Below are 18,353 nucleotides of genomic sequence, written 5' to 3' on the forward strand. Positions count from 1 at the left end.
GGGATCTGACACCTTCACACCAATGCACATAAAATAAAGTTAAATAAACCATAAAAAAATATAACTTTAAAAAAAAAGAACCTCAGGTGTTGTAGACAAGGTAAAAAAAATGGATAGGTCAGTCCCCCAAAAAGTATTAAATTGAAAAAAAAATCAGGCACATAATATCCAGGAAATCTGGGACACTCTGAAAAGACCCAGTCTGCAAATAAGAGAGGAAAGAGAAGAAACCCAGGTCAAAGGCACAGAAAATATTTTGAAGAAAATCATAGAGGAAATTTTCCATGCCTATCAAGGTACAAGAAGGATAGAGAATACTAAATAGATAGGACCAAAAGAGAAATTCCCCATTATGCATAATAATTAAAATACTATACGAAGGTATTAAAAGCTTCAAGAGAAAAAGATCAAGTCATACATAAAGGCAGACCCATTAAATTAGCACCTGACTTCTCAATAGAGATTTTAGAAGCTAGAGGGCCTGGACAGTTGGTCTGCAGACTCTGAGAGCCCACAGATGCCAGCTCACTCTATTATAGTCAGCGAAATTATCAACCACAATTAATAAAGAAAAACACTTCATGATAAAACCAAATATAAGCAGTATCTTTCTACCAATGCAGCTCTACAAAAGGCACTAGAAGGAAAACTTCATTCTGAAGAGGTTAACTATGCTCACAAAGATAAAAGGAATAAATAATCCCAGAGCATTAAATCAAAAGAGGGGGGGGAACTCACATCATAACAACAAAGTAACAGGAATCAAGAAACATTTCTGTTGACAACTGTCAATGTAAATGATCTCAATTCCTCAATAAAAAGACACAGACTAGTCCAAAGACCACCCACCTCCATCCAGGTCTAGTAAGGTGAGCATCCAAACTGCCTAGGCTCCTACAAAGCCAGTATGTGCAGTAGGATCAAAAACCCATTGCCATTGTTCTTGAGTTCTCAGTAGTCCTCATTGTCCGCTATGTTCAGAGAGACCGGTTTTATCACAGGCTTTTTCAGACCCAGGCCAGCTGGCCTTAGTGGGTTCCCAATAGAACATCCCCATTGTCTCAGTGTGTGGGTGCACCCCTCGCGGTCCTGAGTTCCTTGCTCGTGCTCCCTCTCCTTCTGCTCCTGATTTGGACCTTGAGATTTCTGTCTGGTCCTCCAATGTGGGTCTCTGTCTCTGTCTCCTTTTATCGCCTGATGAAGGTTAATATTCAGGAGGATGCCTATATGTTTTTCTTTGGGTTCACCTTCTTATTTAGCTTCTCTAGGATCGCGAATTATAGGCTCAATGTTCTTTATTTATGGCTAGAAACCAAATATGAGTGAGTACATTCCATGTTCCTCTTTTTGGGTCTGGCTTACCTCACTCAGGATAGTGTTTTCTATTTCCATCCATTTGTATGCAAAATTCAAGAAGTCCTTGTTTTTTACTGCTGAGTAGTACTCTAATATGTATATATCCCATACTTTCTTCATCCATAGGTCAAGACAGTAATCAAGAAACTTTTAAGAATTGAATGAAAATGAAAGCACAATGTACCCAAATTTATGGGACACAGTGAAGGCTGCTCTAAGAGGCAAGTTCATAACACTAAATGCCTGCATCAAAAACTGGGAGAAATCTCATATTAGTAACTTAACAGCACACCTGAAAGACAATGAGGAGAAATAAAACCAAAAAGAATAGACGGAAAGAAGTAATCACACTCAGGGTGGAAACAATAAAAAAGAAAACAATTAAAAAAGAATCAAGGAAACAAAGAGTTGGTTCTTTGAGAAAATCAGTGAGATTGATAAACCCTTTGCCAAATTAATTAAAAGACAAAGAGAGAAGATTTAAAGTAACAAAATTAAATGGAAAGAGGGGTATAACAACAGACACCAAGAAAATCCAGAGAGTCATAGTGTCATGCTTTTAAATGCTGTACTCCACCAAACTGGAAAACATAAAAAAGAATGATTTTTTTTATGTATATGACATACTAAAATCAAGATCAGATAATAATTCAAACAGATCCATAACCCCTAGTAAAATAGAAACAATAATTTAAAAAATGTCCAGGGCCAGATGGATTCAGAACAGAATTCTACCAAACTTTCAAAGAAGAATTAATACTAATATTCCTCAAATTATTACACAAAATGAAAATGAAGGAACATTGACTAATTAGGTTTTTACAAAGTCACTATTGCCCTGATATCAAAACCACGCAAAGATCTGGCAATAGAAAAATTTGTAGACCAATATCCCCATGAATATAGATGCAAAAATTCTTAATAAAATACTTGCAAACGGAATCCAAGAACATTGCAAAAAGATATCCATCATTAAGTTGTCTTCATCCCTGGGATTCAGGAATGGCTCAATATACATAAATCAATAAACATAATTCACCACATAATCAAACCAAAAGGCAAAAACAAGGCAAAGCACAGCAAAACAAAACACGTGATCACCTCTTTAGTTTTCATAAAGGCCTTTGACAAAAATTCAACATCTCTTCATGATAAAAGTCCTGGAGAGACTGGGATAGAAGGGCCATACCCAGTCTAATAATGGAAGTTTACTATAAGACCACGGCCAATATCAACCAAAATGGAGAGAAACTCAAAGCATTTTTATTAAAATCAGGAACAAGACAAAGATGTTCATTCTCTCCACACCTATTCATTAGGTATAGAACAGTAAGACAACAGAAGGTGATCAAGGGGATATAAATAAAAAAAAGGGAGCTAGCAAAGTAGCTTGTAGCAGGCTTTCTTTTAGGGCACCAAGCAGCTCCCAAATAAGGACATGGAGACTTATTATTAGTTACGAATATTTGGCCTTATCTTAGCTTTTATTTGAATGTTTCTCTTTATCTACATTTTGCCTTGTTTTTTTTATTAACCTTTCTTTCCTTTTGTATGTCCTACTTTCCTGCTTCTGGTGTCTGACTTGCTGGTGGCTGCCTGGCTTCTGGTCCCAGGCATGTCCCCCTCTTTCTCCTTTGCTCTTTTCTCTCTCATTCTCTCCTATTGATTTTCTCTGCCCTCCAGCCCCATCTATCCCTCTTCTGCCTAGCTATTGGCCATTCAGCTTTTTATTAGATCATTCTGGTGCCTTAGGCAGGCAAGGTGAAACAAATGCAACACATGTTTATATAATTAAACAAATGCAGCCTAAACAAACTTAACACTCTTTGCATCATTAACAAGGGTAGCGGAAACAAATGTAACACACCATCACGTAGTTAAAGCAATACTTTGCAACATAAACAAGTGTAACACATCTTTGCCTAGATAAACAAATATTCCACAACAATATTCTTATTTGCAGATGATATAGTTTTATACTTAAAGACCCTAAAAACTCCAACAGGAAACTTTCTACAGCTGATAAACACTTTCAGCAAAGTAGTAGAATACAAAATTAGTGCACAAAATTCAGAGGCCTTCCTATATACAAATGACAAGCAGTCTGTGGAAAAAAATCAAAGAAATAGTTCATGTCACAATAGCCTAAAAAATATCTAACCTCTCTGGAAAGTGATGGCACGTGCCTTTAATCCCAGTATTTGGGTGGCAGAGGCAGTCACGTCTCTGAGAGTTTAAGACCAGCCTAGTCTACAAAGCCAGTTCTAGAACATCCAGGAGTGTTACACAGAGAAACCCTGTCTTGAAAAAAATCAAAAATCAAAAATTAATCAAACAAAAAAACATAAATTTAACCTCAAAAACAAAACAACAAAAAACTCATCACCTCTAACCAAGCAAGTGAAAGACTTGTATAATATAACTTTAAGACACTGAAAAAAATTGAAGAAGATACCAGAAGGTGAATCTATTATGGTCATGGGTTCATCAGATTAGTATAGTGAAAATGGCCATCCTACCAAAAGCAATCTACGGATTCAATACAGTCCTTACCAAAATTCCAACACAAGTCGTCACAGAAACTGAAAAATCAACCTTTAACTTCAAATGGAAACACAAAGAACCCAGGATATCTAAACCCACCCTAAATACCAGAAGAGCAGCTGGAGGCACCACCATCCCAGATTTCAAGTTGTACTGCCTAGCTGTAGGGATAACAGCATGGTGTTGGAACAGAAACAGACATGTTGATCAATGGAATGGAATTGAAGACCCAGACATAAGTCCACAATATATAGATGCCAAAAATACACGCTGGAGTAAAGACAGCATCTTCAGCAAATGTGCTGCTCAAACTGGATATCTGCATGTAGAAGAATGCAAATGGATCCATATCTATCCCCTGCCCAAGACTCAACTCCAAATGGATGGAAGACCTCAATGTGAGAACAGGTACCCTGAATCATAGGGGATGGGTTTACATTCATTGGCACAGGAGAAGACTTTATGAGCACAGGCACCAAGATAAACAGTTAATAAGAGGGACCTCATGAAAATGGAAAGCTTCTGTACAGCAAAGGACACCATCGTTCAGGCAAAGAGGCAGTCTGCAGAGAGTTAGTTTCTAAAATATACAAAGAACTAAAAAAATCCTGAACATCAAGAAAACAGCCCAATTAAAATAGGGTGCAGGACTAGGCAAATAATTCTCAAAAGATGAAACACAAATGGCTGGGAAACAAAGAAATGTTCAGCATCCTTAAACAGCAAGGAAATGCAAATTAGACCCTACTTTGAGATTTCACCTTACTCCTGTGTGTATTTTTGGTGCTTTCGCCCAGTCTGCAACTGTAGCATGAAGCTGTGAAACTTTTTAGTCATTTCAGAAAAGAGAAATGACCACTTAGGGGAAGAAACAGGAATGCGAGAAACACAGGGCAGCACAGAACTTTGCCACTGAGTGCAGTTTACGTTAGCACGAGGCATGAATGCAACAGCAAAACTGTAGCCTCCTGAAGCAGAGATATTCCCACAGCAAAAGCAGGAAAAGCCACAAATGTCTAAAGAAGCTTAGGAAGATGGGCCACAGCTACATACGACAGGAAGAACAAATGCAGAAGAACATACACCTGTTCTACACAGAGGTTTACTAGTGCATTTAGTCTACTAAAATGCAGGCTGCACCCGGGTCCTGCTGTTGCAGACATTTGGGAGGCTGAGGCAGGAAGGTCGCTTGAGTTCAGGATATGGGGGCCAGGCTGGGTACCACTGGAAACCCTACTGCTGCCCCCTACACAAAAAGAACATGATTTCAACTTAAAAATATTTGTTTTTAAAAATTATTGCTTGTGTTTGAGTGTTTTATCTGCATGTATGTCTGTGCAGCACATGTGTGCACTGCCTACAGAAGCCAGAAGAGGGCGTCAGATCCCTGGAACTGGAGTTACAGATGGTTGTGAGCCACATGTGGGTGCTGGAAATCAAACTTTGGTCCTCTGGAAGAGCAGTCATAACCACTGAGCCATCTCTCTTGTCCCATTCCCAACATTTCAACCACCTTTCTTTGTGTGCTTCTGTCCTCACCACTCGCTCATGATTGTACAAGAGCTGCCATAATTCCAGGCACTTATTCCCAAAAAACTGTACCATAGGCAAAAAGAGCAATTTCTCCTCCTACCCCTGTGCCAAAGAGATAATTGATTTACATATATTCTCATATCCTCTTGAGCAGTATTAATTTTGTTTTCTTACTAAGTGGAGTGCGGAGAAGGTAATCATCTGCTTTTTTTGTAGGCCATTAGTTAAGTTATTAACTCTATTAAGTTGGAGAAGGGGCCTGGGCAGAGGCCTAAGTTGGTAATGTGCTTGCTGTGCAGACATAAGGATCTGAATTTGATCTCTAGCATCACACTCAAATCCATGCATAATGCTGTGGTGGGATATTAGTTAAAGAGGTGCTAGATTCTTTTGTGCTGTGGAACATTTGTTTAATGATGCAGAGATGTGCTGTATTCTTTTATGTTGCATTTGTTTAACTCTGTGAAGCTGTGCTACTTTGCCATCCTAAAACATGTGATTGGTCTACTAAAGAGAGGGATGGCCAATAGCAAGGCAGGAGAGGAATAGGCAGGGCTGGCAGGCAGAGAGAATAAACAGGAGGAGAAATCCGGGCAGTGGTGGCGCACGCCTTTAATCCCAGCACTCGGGAGGCAGAGGCAGGCGGATCTCTGGGAGTTCGAGTCCAGCCTGGTCTACAAGAGCTAGTTCCAGGACAGGCTCCAAAACCACAGAGAAACCCTGTCTCGAAAAACCAAAAAAAAAAAAAAAAAAAAAAAAAAAAAAAAAAAGAGAGAGAGGAGAGAGGAAGAGAAGAGGGAGGAGCAAAAAAGAAAGGAGAAGAAGAGGACACCAGGGGCCAGCTGCCCAGCCACACAGCCAGCCATGTAATAAGGGAGAAAGAAAGAAAGAAAGAAAGAAAGAAAGAAAGAAAGAGAGAAAGAAAGAAAGGTATACAGAATAGAGAAAGGTAAAAGCTCAGAGGCGAAAGGTAGATGGAATAATTTAAGTTAGAAGAGCTGGCCAGAAACAAGCCAAACTAAGGCCGGGCTTTCATAAGAAGGAATAAGTCTCTGTATATTTATTTGGGAGCTGGGTGGTGGACCCCCAAAAAGTAAAGAGTGAAAAACAACCAACTACATAATATAATCCCAGTGCTCTAGAGACAGTGATCAGATGATATCTTGGGTTTGGTGGCCAGGCAGCCTGACCTTAGTGTGCTCCGGGTTCCTGGGAGAGACCCTGATTCAGGGCTCCCGAGGAAACAGTGCCCAAGGCTGACCTCTGGCCTCTGCATACACGCACATATGTGTGCCTTTCTACAATGAGCGTGTGCATTCAACTGCACACACACACACACACACACACACAGAGAGAGACAAATACACAATAAAATAAGAGAGGAAGCTGTTTCAGGCAGGAAAAAGGTGGTTGAACGGATGGTGCAAATATGTTTGAGGAAAACACCCCGTCCTTGATCAAGAAAGGCTCGCACAGTGTTAACCAAACAGCAATGCCTGACTCTGGCGGGGGAGGGGAACAGAAAATAAAGGTACCTCTTTGATTCCTCAAAGCTTTCTGTCGTGCTGGAATGTGGGAGGAGTTAAAGATGGGGTCATTGAGCAGTCACATTTCCAGCGTTTCCATGGTGAAATGAACAAGCAGCTGGTTGCTTTTCACACCAATGTCAGAGAGAGAGATGGTCACTTGGGGTTGCAAGATGGGCATTTCGTCAGCTCGGCTTTATGCCTTATTAATCTTTTAGTTAGTGTAAAAAGCAACGGTTTCGTGGAGATATTGTTTATAGCGCTGCCCTTTGCCCACGCGCACACCTGCTGCCCTCTCACCCCTCCCTTTGCTGCTGCCTTCCTGGCCTCTGATCTGATGACTCAGAAGTATAAATAGATCACATCCAGATACCACATGTGAGAAACCACATGCGTGGCCTTTCTCCCTCCTTTTACCCTTCCTTGTTTCTCTTTCCTTTTCCCAGAAGTCCCTTTCCTTCCCCAACTAGTTCCTTTTCTATTTTTTTATTATAGATATGGAGGCGAGAGGGTCAGGAATTCAGGGCCAGGCTTGGCTACACAGCAAGTTTGAGGCCATCCTGAGTTACGTGAGGTTCCATATATTGAGATAAAACATGCAATATTTATCTTTCTCAGTCTGGTTTATTTTGCTTACCAGGTAGTCTCCAGTTCCACTCATTTCCAGCCAATGATGTAATTTTGTTCTCCTTTCGGGCTCTGTGTATACAAACCACAGAGTCTTTGTCCATTCATCTGCTGATGGCATCTTAGCAGATCTGTGTGCAGAGTCACAGTTAATAAGAATGTGAGGTATCTTTGTGGTGTGCTACCTTAAATTCCTTCAGACCCCTGCCCAGCAGCGGTAGGACTGGAGCGGGTGTAGACTATTTACTGGGTGTTGTCAATGCTGTTATGAGTAGGGGCATATAAATATCTCTGAAGTGTTAAACTTATTTTGAAGATTTGACACGAGGACACACCACACTGTTTCTCATAAAGGCTACACTGTTTTGTATTCTCTCTCTCAGTGCTTGTGTTTCTATGCCTGCTCAACAATACTCATTTACTGCCTTTGTTTTTGCTGCCCTGACAGCAGTCACCTTAGTGAGCCGAATGAACGTGACTCTGGTTTTGATCTGTATTTCTTGAAAGGTTCATGAGGAAGAGTACCTTTCTGGATGCTTGTTTATTTGTATATTTTCTTTGGAGAAATACCAATTTTTTTTCAATACAGGGTTTCTCTGTGTAGCCCTGGCTGTCCTGGAACTTTTTCTGCAGACCAGGCTGGTCTCGAATTCAGAGATTCACCTACCTCTGCCTCCTGAGTGCTGGGATTAAAGCTACTGCCTGGCCTGCTTGTCCATTTTTCAATCGGGGAATTTTTACTAAATTGTTGCATTGTTATGCTTCTTTAAATGCTCTGTATATGAAAACTTTATCAAATATAAACTTTGCAACTATTTCCCTCATTTGGTTGATTATAGCTTTTAAACACAGATTTTTAGTTTTGATTAATTCTAACTTATCTGGTTTTTCTTTTATTGCTTCTTTTTTTGTATTAGCCGTAAAATTGTTATTATATCCAACATTCTGAGGAATTTCTTAACTTTTTAAAAACATAGTTTGTTATGTTTAAATCTTTGATCTGATTGAAGCAACGTTTCTGTATGGTTAGGGCAAGGATCCACTTTAATATTTCTTATGGATGCCCAGCTTCTCAATCTCTTCCCTCCAAGTCTAGATGCTCAGGCAACTAATGGGTCCTATTGCTCTAGCTCAGTGGTTCTCAACCTTTCCAAAGCTTCGACCCTTTAATAAGTTTCTCATGTTGTGGTGACCCCCAACCACTAAATTATTTCATTGCCACTCAATGACTGTAATTTTGCTACTGTTATGAATCATAATGTAAATATCTCATATGCAGGGTATCTGATATGTGATCCCCAAAGGGGGTCACGATCCACAGGTTGAGAACTGCTACTCTCTATTAACTTTCATTTTTAAGAATTTGTATCAGTGGCCTTAGATCCCAAAGGCGATTCCAGGAGAGGGGATCAGCCATACCTTATTTGGGAACTTCTCTCAACTGCTGAACTCCTGGCATCTACCAACCTCAAGGTTGGGTGGAACAAGACGAATTCCCTAAAGTACGGCCCAATGTTTTATTTAATTCCCCCATTAATCTGCTGAGCGAACTTTCTCTAAGCTCCACTTGCTAGACTATAAACGCAAGGGTTTTTTGTTGTTCTAAGGTCCTGCTGCTGGATCTCCGCGTTCCAGCTCCTCTTGCTGCAAGCGACTGGTGTCCTTAAAGGACCCACGGCCTAAGATCTGTCTCAGAGCTTCTCCCTGCTGAACCTGGACAGAATCTTTATTATTTGAAGCAAGTGGAATCATATGTTACTCATCCTTTCTGTTTGTTTTTTTTTTTTTTCGTGTGGTATATTTGAATTAAGAATCTGCGGTTTCTTGTTAGCTGGGGCTGAAGAATCCTGTGATTAACAAGGAGATCTCAGTCACTGATGTGAGAGTTTAACTTTACTGGGTCAATTGATTACCCTAACTTGATGGTTGCATGTTGTCTACCTGACTGGACTACTGTAAGGTGACTATGTGGCACAAACCAAACAAAGGCAAACAAATAAAAAAGAAGAAACGAAAAGCTCTGAACAGCGCACTTAAGCTGTGGGAAAGTCATGAGTCAGACTTCCCACTGCTGGGGCAGGCATGGCTGGTTCTGCTGAAAGGTTACAAGAATTATTAAATATGGAGTGTACTAGTAAAGTGATTGTGTGGCCAGGTGGTGGTGGTGCACCCCTTTAATCCCAGCAACTCAGAAAGCAGAGGCAGGCAAATCTCTGTGAGTTTGATGTCAGCTTGGTCTACAAAGTGAGGTCAAGGACAGCTAGAACTACACAGAGAAACACTGTCTGGAAAACCAAAAGAATAAAACAAAAACAACAAACAAACAAACAAACAAACAAACCAAATCCCCCCAAAAACTTAAAACCAACCAATCAAGCAAGCAAAAAACAAAAACAAAAAAACAAACAAAAAACCAATTAACCAACCAACCAAACAAAAACCAAAACCCAATTTTTGTACATTGGAGCTGAAGTCAGGGCCTTGCTCATGCCAGGCAAGTGCCCTACCACCATGCTACATCTAGCCCTCAGCTTCTCTGTGGAGTCTTCTGTGTAATTCGGGCTAGCTTTGAATTTGCCATCTTCCTGCCTCAGCTTCTGAGTGCTGGGATTACAGCTGTGTGCCCCTTACCCTGAGGCAGATGGTGGCTCTCACAGCTATGGCGCCCCCTGAGATCCCCTGAAGACGCTGTTCAAGGAATAGCGCTGCAGCTGTGGAGGGAGGCAGAGTCTTGGCAGCTTTTGCACTGTGTTTGGGAGGGAGATATTCTCACAGCAAGATGTGGTACCTGACAGTATCTGAACAGTGTATTTCACTCTTAGTTTTTAGTCTACTTGACACAAACTAGAGTCATCTGCAAGAGGGAACCTCAACTGAGAAAATGTCCTGCCCAGAGTGGCCTGTGGGTGATTTTTTTTCAATGAATGGTTGATGTGGGAGGGCCCAGCTCACTGTTGGTGGTGTCCTCCTGGGCTGGTGGTCCTGAGTGGTCTAGGAAAGGAGGTTGGACAAGCCATGAGAAACAAGGCAGTAAGCAGCGCTCCTCCATGGGCTCGCTTTCATCTCTGCTTCCTGTTCCTGCCCGTCGTTCCTGCTTTGACTTCCTTCAGTGACGTAGTGAGAAGGGAAGCCATAAGCTGAAAGTGATCCTTTCCTCCCCGAGTTTCAGCCGCGGTGTTCTATCGACTCTCTTGTTCACTAAGAACGCTAAGACACTCTTGCTGAGGTAAGTGATAATATAATAAAGGCAAAGCTGGAACTTTGTATTCTTGTTGAAATCAGCAAAAATGTGGGCCTCAAGTACTGTTCATAGAAGGAAGTCCAGAATGAAAGATCATGTGTGAAATGCTTACAGCATTCCAGACTGTGTCTAAAAGGCATGGTGGAGAGGGAGCCGATTAAAAATTCTTTATGTTTTTACATTCAAGAGAATATTGACCTGGTAGGGTGGTGCACGCCTTTAATCCCAGCACTCAGGAGGCCGAGGCAGGTGGATCTCTGTGAGTTTGAGGCCAGCCTGGGCTACATAGAGAGACCTATTCTCAAGAAAAGGGGCAGGGGTCAATAATAAAAAAAAATCATAGTTCCAAGCACAGATTTTCAGTGACCCATGGAACCGATGACTAGGTGCGGTGATTGTTGTGCAGACGTACCACGAGGAGAGACCCTTGATGCTTTGACTGGAAAGGAGCCTTGCAGCCATCAGCCACAGTTCTTGGCCTGGTTCCCTGCAAGGAAACCATCCACACAGTCAAAAGATCAGCCTCGGGAGAGTTATACACAGTTCAAGTAAACCGATGTCAAGTCGTTGCTTAGGAGGCCAGTGAGATGGCTCAGGGTGCCTGCCATGCAAACCTGAGGACCTGAGTTCAATCCCTGAGCCCAGTAAAGGTGAACGGGGAGCACTGACTCCACAGCTGTCCGCTGACTTACCTCCATGCGTGTGCGGTGGCAATGCACCCCTTCACCACACATGATGATAACAGATAAAATAAAGGTCATATAAAAGAGGAAACTGATTTCAGGGGCTGAATGCATACACTGTTGGTAGACTACTTGGCTCACTTTCATGAGGACCTGGGCTCCATCACAGCAAGGCAAAAACAAAAAGCAACCCAAAGGAAGCCAATTGTATGCTGTGTATGCTAAACACTTAAATAACTGTCACATAGACACACTAAAAGTAGTGTATGCTATGGGCAGAGACTTTGTCATGTGCTTGAACCATATATATGGCCCCAGTTTCTCCGTATATGACTCGCCTCTGTGTTTTTGTAAAACGATTGTTTGTGCTTGTTTGCAGAGCAGCTCAAACATGCAGAAGATTAAAAGAATGAATAACAGTCATGCGTTTTCCCACCTGCCAGGCTTCTCCCCCATTTAACAAATGTTAAAATACAAAGTGTTAATTGCTAAATTTAGCAAATGTTATGATAAATGTCCCACCCTCCTCATGTCACCAGAGGTGACTGCTCTCTGATTTCCAGCTCCAGTGGTTGGCTAGCTTTTCCTGTTCTTTTTCTTCGAAAAAAAGGAATCCCTCGTCAACGGAGTGTCTGGCTCCCTCCATTTCAGACCCCCATACAGCTGCAGGATATACTTAGTCTTGTGCCCGTCAACTTATATTTTCATTATCTTTCTTCCTTGCCAGTCACTTATTTATTTACTTTTCTTTTTGAGTCAGACTCTTGAGTGGTCCAGGTTGTCCTAGGTTCTGCTAGGCAACCAGGTTGAGCTCTAAGAAGTGATTCTCTCCCCCAGCTTCCCAAGTGCTGGGATTACAGGCTCGGCCACACACCCATCAAAGGACATAGTGTGCTTCTGAGTGCTGGGATTACAGGCTCGGCCACACACCCAGCAAAGGACACTGTGTGCTTCTGAGTGCTGGGATTACTGGCTCGGTCACACACCCAGCAAAGGATCTGTGTGCTGCTGTACCAATATCTGGACTCAGGGTAGACTCCCTCCACCCTTTACCCCTTGGCTCTCCAACATCTCCCAGGTCCCATTCATGTCCTGCATAGCCTCTATGACTGTCTGTCCAGTTCCTTCCCTTTCTACTCTTATGCAGCCTTAGAGAGCCCCAAGGGCCCGGGACCTATAAGCCACTCAGTACCAAGTCTTACTATCATCTGACTAACTAGGAGAAGGGTAGTCTCTAGGAGAAGGAAGCCTGCTTCCAATAGGTGATGGGCAGGAATGCATTCGTCATGGGGTGTCTTGCCTCTGCCCCACATATTAACCAAAGTCCTTTCCCCCAGTGAGGCTCTCTTCCCGCCCCTTGAGCTCCTGACTCATTACTTTAACTCCCCCCAAGGAGGTTTAGCACCCTGCAGGCTCTGCAGCTCTCTGCGTCTCAGCCCACTGCTCAGTAATGGCTCGTGGAGTCGTGATCTTCCTGTGTAGCTGGGGTAAGGCTTGGGCCTGGAGAGGGGCTGGCAGGTTAACTGGGGACTGTTGGTCATCTCCAACAACTCTTAGGGCAAGGGTCTGAATCAAAGGGAGGGAGGATAGGTGTCTTTGTAAGCTATGCCTCTATGTAGAGCGAATGGCCTTACCAGAAAGTCCTATTCTCCAGGGCTTCCCATTTACAAAGCTCCATGTACAGAGGTATAGAGAGGAGATTGCAGAAGCTAGCAGGTGGGAAGAAAGGCTGGATTCCACCTTTCTGGGCCCAGGTGTTCTCCAAGTCTTGACTTCAGGTAGGTAGGTCCCATTGCTATCGAGAGAATAGTCCATAATTTGAAGTCTGTACTGGGACCTCATCCATGTATCAGATTCATACAGAAGCCTAGATTTGCACCTCTCTTGGAGAGGCAGGTCTGGGTGCCGAGCCTGCTCATGGCTGCCCTAATAGAAAGAACGCTGTGGGTTTTCCATTCCCTGGTGCCGGTCGATGTCACCATTCACTTCCCGCTGCCCCGGTGTTGTCCATGAGGGTTCGAGCCTGCTAAGAAGGGAAGTCACCTAAGGCGGGAAGAGAAGTGTGTGAGGCTCCTGAGTATGTGGCCGCAGGGTTCCAGCTCTCTAAGTATCTGAACCCCAAGTTCAAACGTCTCTCTGGCACGGACTCAGACAAGTAACCCTTTGGAGTGTCCTTGCCCTTGATGTGGTGTGGACTCCAGAATCCAGAGACGGCTGGGAATTCCAGGGGCGTGGGGAAGAAGGATGGTTGTTTAGGAATATGAGGGAGCAGAGAGGCTTTTGAAAAGGTAGAGACCTCCTGAGGGTTTGGGCTTCGCCATCAGCAAGGGGAGTGTGACCCAGTAAGGATCGGGAGAACACGCTGGGGTCCTGCATGCACTAGCAAGTGGCTATCCTGTGAGCGGAATTGGGGATATAGCCTAGCACGCCCAAGGCCCTACCGAGTACTAGAAATGGAGAGGGAGCTAAGAAAGTAGATGCCCTAATTCCAGATCCCCGATGTCCTTTGAAATGGCGTGGAGGGGACGTTTCCCTGGAACTGTTGCCTTCTGCATTGGGTTTGTTTTCTGTTTTATTTCTTACACTTTTGGTTGTGAGCCTAGGCTTTAACAGCCGAGACATCTGCACGTTGCCCTGGCTGGCCTGGAACTCACCTTAATGTAGACCAGGCCAGCATGGAATTTGCAGTGTCTTCATGGCTCTGCCTCCCACGTGCCGAAATTAGAGGCATGCACCAGCACATCTCTTGGGCTTGGTTGTTTATTTTTTTTTTTGAAGTGTTACATCTTTATTTATTTTGTGTGCATGCGTGTGTTTGGGGGTGCAGGGGTGCGGGTATGGGTGCAGGGGTGTGGCTGTAGGAGTGCCATGGCATGCAGGTGAGGGTCAGAGGACAGCTTACAGGAGTTAGTTTGCACCTTCCACCATGGGAATCGCAGGGATTGGATTCAGGTCATCAGGCTTGGTGGCAGGCCAGCTGAGCCACCTCGCTGGCCTGACTTTGGTTATTTTTGAGGGAGGGAAAAGGATGAGGACCACCCAGATGGCTAGCCTGGAACCGCAGTGGAAGCACGGTGGGAGGAGGAGACTTGGTTCTCTTGGGCAGGTGACACCCTAAACTGGAGTGGGGTTGAGCATCAAGAGACGGGGGTGGGGGGAGTCATTGGGGATTTGGCATCTTTGATGACTTTCAATCCTTCTACCCGCTGTATTCCTTAGTCCTGGCTTCCTGTGATGGGTCCAACCTGGATGTGGAGAAACCCACTGTGTTCAGAGAGGATGCAGCTGGCTTTGGGCAGACCGTGGTCCAGTTTGGTGGGTCTCGGTAAGAAGGCCCTGCCTGCTCTCCTGTGCCAACCCCTTCCAGGTCCTCGGCAGGCAGGTAGCTGCTGCTGGCACATGGCAGGAATGTGCCTCGGGTGAGAGGGAAGTCCTCCATTTGTTATTAATGGGCCCAGGGAGGACTGCAGAACTGGAGGTAACGCCTGGTTTTACACAGGAGCCTCTGAACCTGCCCTTTATCGGGGCTTCTCTGTGTGTGGTCCCTATTACTGCACCAAGCCCACACTCGCTAAACTTGCTGTTTACTGGTCTACCCTGAGGCTTCTGGATTGTTGTTTTACCTTTGCCTTTGTGTTCTGTAAGCAAGGAAGGATGGAAGCAGAGAAGCATGCTGGGAGTTGGCCCACAGACCCATCTAGCCCTCAGCATTTCTCTGCAGAGATATCCCATTTCTGCTAGCAGCTCCTGTGCTGTCTTCTCCTGGCATGAGCTGGGCATGGTCAAGGTTGATGAAGTTACCCCAAAACTTTGGGGGATTGAGGAGGTACTTAGAAAACTACCAAGAAACTAGGAGACGGGAAAAATCTCCCCAACCCCAAGAGGCCCAACATTTTTATTTTGCATTGATTGCCACAAATTATATACTTGCCCCACCTATCTCCCACCCCCGGGGAACTCCTACTCTCTTGTCCCAGAAATAAGAACCAAAGGATTTCAAGTCACATACGGCATGGATATAAACTAACTTTTCGGAGACCCAAGGAGGAAGGGAGCAAATCCAGGGGAATTCCAGGCTGCTCCATGGAGGAGGTGGCAGTGAGCCTGAGAAGATGGGGTTTCCCAGGCCAGCAGGGAGCCACAGAGGTCCCCGAATTCTGTATAGCCACGCCTACACCCAGCTAGTAAGCTGGGGAGATGGGAAAAGCATCAGCTACAGACTCTAAGTTCCAGGGTCTCGTTTTTTTCCTCCACCCCTCTCTTTACTTAAAAATGTAACACATAGGAGGAGGAAGGGCCTTGGTCCTACCTCAAGTGGTGTGACAGACTTTGTTGATTCCCCATGGGAGGCCTCACCTTCTCTGAGAGTGAATGAGGGGGGGGGTAAGGAGAAGGCGGGAGGGGGGGGGGGGGGGGGAGGACCAGAGGGAGAGGAAACTGGGATTGGTATGTAAAATAAGATTGTTTTAAAAATAAAACAAGGGGAAAAATGTAACTCATAATGTAACACCTTATCCGTGGTGATGCATGCCTTTAATCCCAGCAGTCGGGAGGTAGAGGCAGGGTGATCTCTGTGAGTTCAAGACCAGCCTGATCTACAGAGCTAGTTTCAGGACAGCCAAGGCTACACAGAGAAACCCTGTCTCAAAAACAAAACAAACAAAACAACAAAAACAACACATCACGAATGTAAAGGGTCCAGCTCAACGATTCTTTACACACGTATATGCCAGGGTAGCGGTTGTTTAGATCAGCTGGCAGCCCTACGCCAGCAGACCCCACCTACCCTGCTCGGCACCAAAATCCAGTAACCTGGAAGGTGGCCATTGTACTCACATCTCTCATCGGAAGTTGGTTTTTAGGCTCCATTGGTAATTTCCTGATCGCCACAAAGCTACGGTTTGTCCTGAAAATTTCTTTAAGTCATAATGGAGACACTAAAAAGATTGAGTTTCTGTAGAAGAATGAGCTTGGTAAGAAAAATCAAGTTTGTTCTTCATGATTGCCATCAAGTCCCAAACCCTGTAGCCATCTGCCAGGTTCTCCTCAGGGAGCTCCTGAACACCCTTTGACATGGCACACATGCATGGCACACAGCATTGCAGCTTTCTATAAAGTATCCTCTGGAGAAAAGAACCCTTAGGAGCCTGTTGAATTAAGGCTGCCTTGGCTGACGAAAAGATACCAATCCTTGTCTGCTTTTCTTGTCTGGGTGGGGAGACTGTTGGTAGTGATAAAATATTTCCAATTATTTCCAAAAAAAAAAAAATCCCCTTGAGGTGTTTTTCAAGAAAACTATTTACATTTCTACTATAAGGATTAGGTACAGACCTGATATAATCACATTAAATTGTCCAATTTAAATTGCTTACATTATATTGAAAAATTTCAAGTTAATTATAATCACCTTTGCTTGGAAAGCTTATGGTCTCAGAAAGCTGTTTCACTGAGCTCAAGGTGACTGTTTCTCAGGTGGCTCAGAATGGCAGATGCATAATGTGTTCCCATCCCTGGGAAATGTCATTTTTGGTGCAATATTTTTTTGTAAAATAATCCGGAGTCTTTATTCACCCAGCTACATGATTGCACATGATAAACAAGCCGGTGGGCGTCCCTTCCATGCGTGTGGATAAAACACAGGACTGACTTTTCAACAGCCTCCCAAGTAGAAAATGCCCAAAACTTTCCCACAGAGCCTTACTTCCTCATGGCAAGATAGTTCCTTGTACCCAGGGTGCTCCTGTTTCTTCTCTGACTGTGACTTTTGGTTGTTTTTCTAGACTCGTGGTGGGAGCCCCTCTGGAGGTGGTGGCAGTCAACCAAACAGGACAACTGTATGACTGTGCACCTGCCACTGGCACGTGCCAACCCATCTTACTGCCCAGTGAGTGACTGAACCAAGGGATGAGTGCTCTCAGCTCTGCTAATGTGCTCCTTTCAGTGGACCCCAGCTAAGGCTAAACCCCTCAGTGAAGCTGTGTGGTTGAGTGTGACTGTGTGTGTCTGTCTTCTCAGCTCCCCTGGAGGCTGTGAACATGTCCCTGGGCCTGTCCCTGGTAGCTGCCACCAATCACTCCCAGTTGCTGGTGAGTTCTCTGGGTCACAGGCGGGTCATGAGAGGCATAGTAGGAACTGAAGGAGGCTGAATGGGAGCTGGGGTAGAAGACCCAACAACAAGCAATGCTTATGGAGGTGGTCTCTGCCTTCAGGCCTGTGGTCCAACCGTGAAGAGAGCTTGTGCGAAGAACATGTATGCCAAAGGGTCCTGCCTCCTTCTAGGCTCCAGCTTGCAGTTCATCCAGGCGGTCCCTGCTACCCTGCCAGGTGAGTTTGCTGGAGACAAGGCTTCTGGGGAGCTCAGCTTGCATTGTGCGGTCAGAGAGAGAGGCCTTCTTCTCCTGGCCCCTTCTGGAGGGTAGTGTGTGGCTGAGCAGGAGCCTCGGCAAGTGGAAGAGGTGGGCGGGAGCACACTTTGGCCTGGGCAATGAGGACAGCAACCCTCAGTTGGTTATGATCGGATCAGAGGAGAGCCTGGGTGCTGGTCGAGCAGGGTGTGGCGGTGTCACAGTTGCTACAGGTGTTTGGGCACTCCTTGGTTTTCCTTTGATGGCAAAAACAAGTCTTAAAGAAGAGAAACCCATGAGGGAGACAGCGAGGATGGCTCATGACCAAGCTGCTGGGTTCTCCAAACTCTCTCAAGGACAAATGACAGAGCTGCAGAAAGTGCGGTGCACAGTTGTGTGAATGTCATTTTGTCTGCGGAGGATGGGACCTGGGTGCTCTCTCACTGAGGGTCAGTCTGCAGGGTTAGGTGTTTTCGTGTGTACAGGTAATAATGCCTTT

At 44.5% G+C, this 18,353-nt stretch overlaps 1 protein-coding gene across 1 annotated transcript in view; it reads left to right on the forward strand.

The window, feature by feature from the left end:
• Positions 1 to 12,960: 12,960 nt before the first annotated feature.
• Positions 12,961 to 18,353, forward strand: part of Itgad (integrin subunit alpha D) — a 28,781-nt gene continuing 23,388 nt past the window's right edge. Inside the window, exons 1-5 of the mRNA XM_005351944.1 lie at positions 12,961 to 12,997; positions 14,730 to 14,835; positions 17,291 to 17,394; positions 17,526 to 17,596; positions 17,720 to 17,834. Of these exons, the coding sequence (XP_005352001.1) occupies positions 12,961 to 12,997; positions 14,730 to 14,835; positions 17,291 to 17,394; positions 17,526 to 17,596; positions 17,720 to 17,834 (433 nt within the window). The remainder of the gene's footprint in view (positions 12,998 to 14,729; positions 14,836 to 17,290; positions 17,395 to 17,525; positions 17,597 to 17,719; positions 17,835 to 18,353) is intronic.

Source organism: Microtus ochrogaster, chromosome 8 (genome assembly GCF_000317375.1).
Source record: "Microtus ochrogaster isolate Prairie Vole_2 chromosome 8, MicOch1.0, whole genome shotgun sequence".
NCBI classification, from domain to species: domain Eukaryota; kingdom Metazoa; phylum Chordata; class Mammalia; order Rodentia; family Cricetidae; genus Microtus; species Microtus ochrogaster.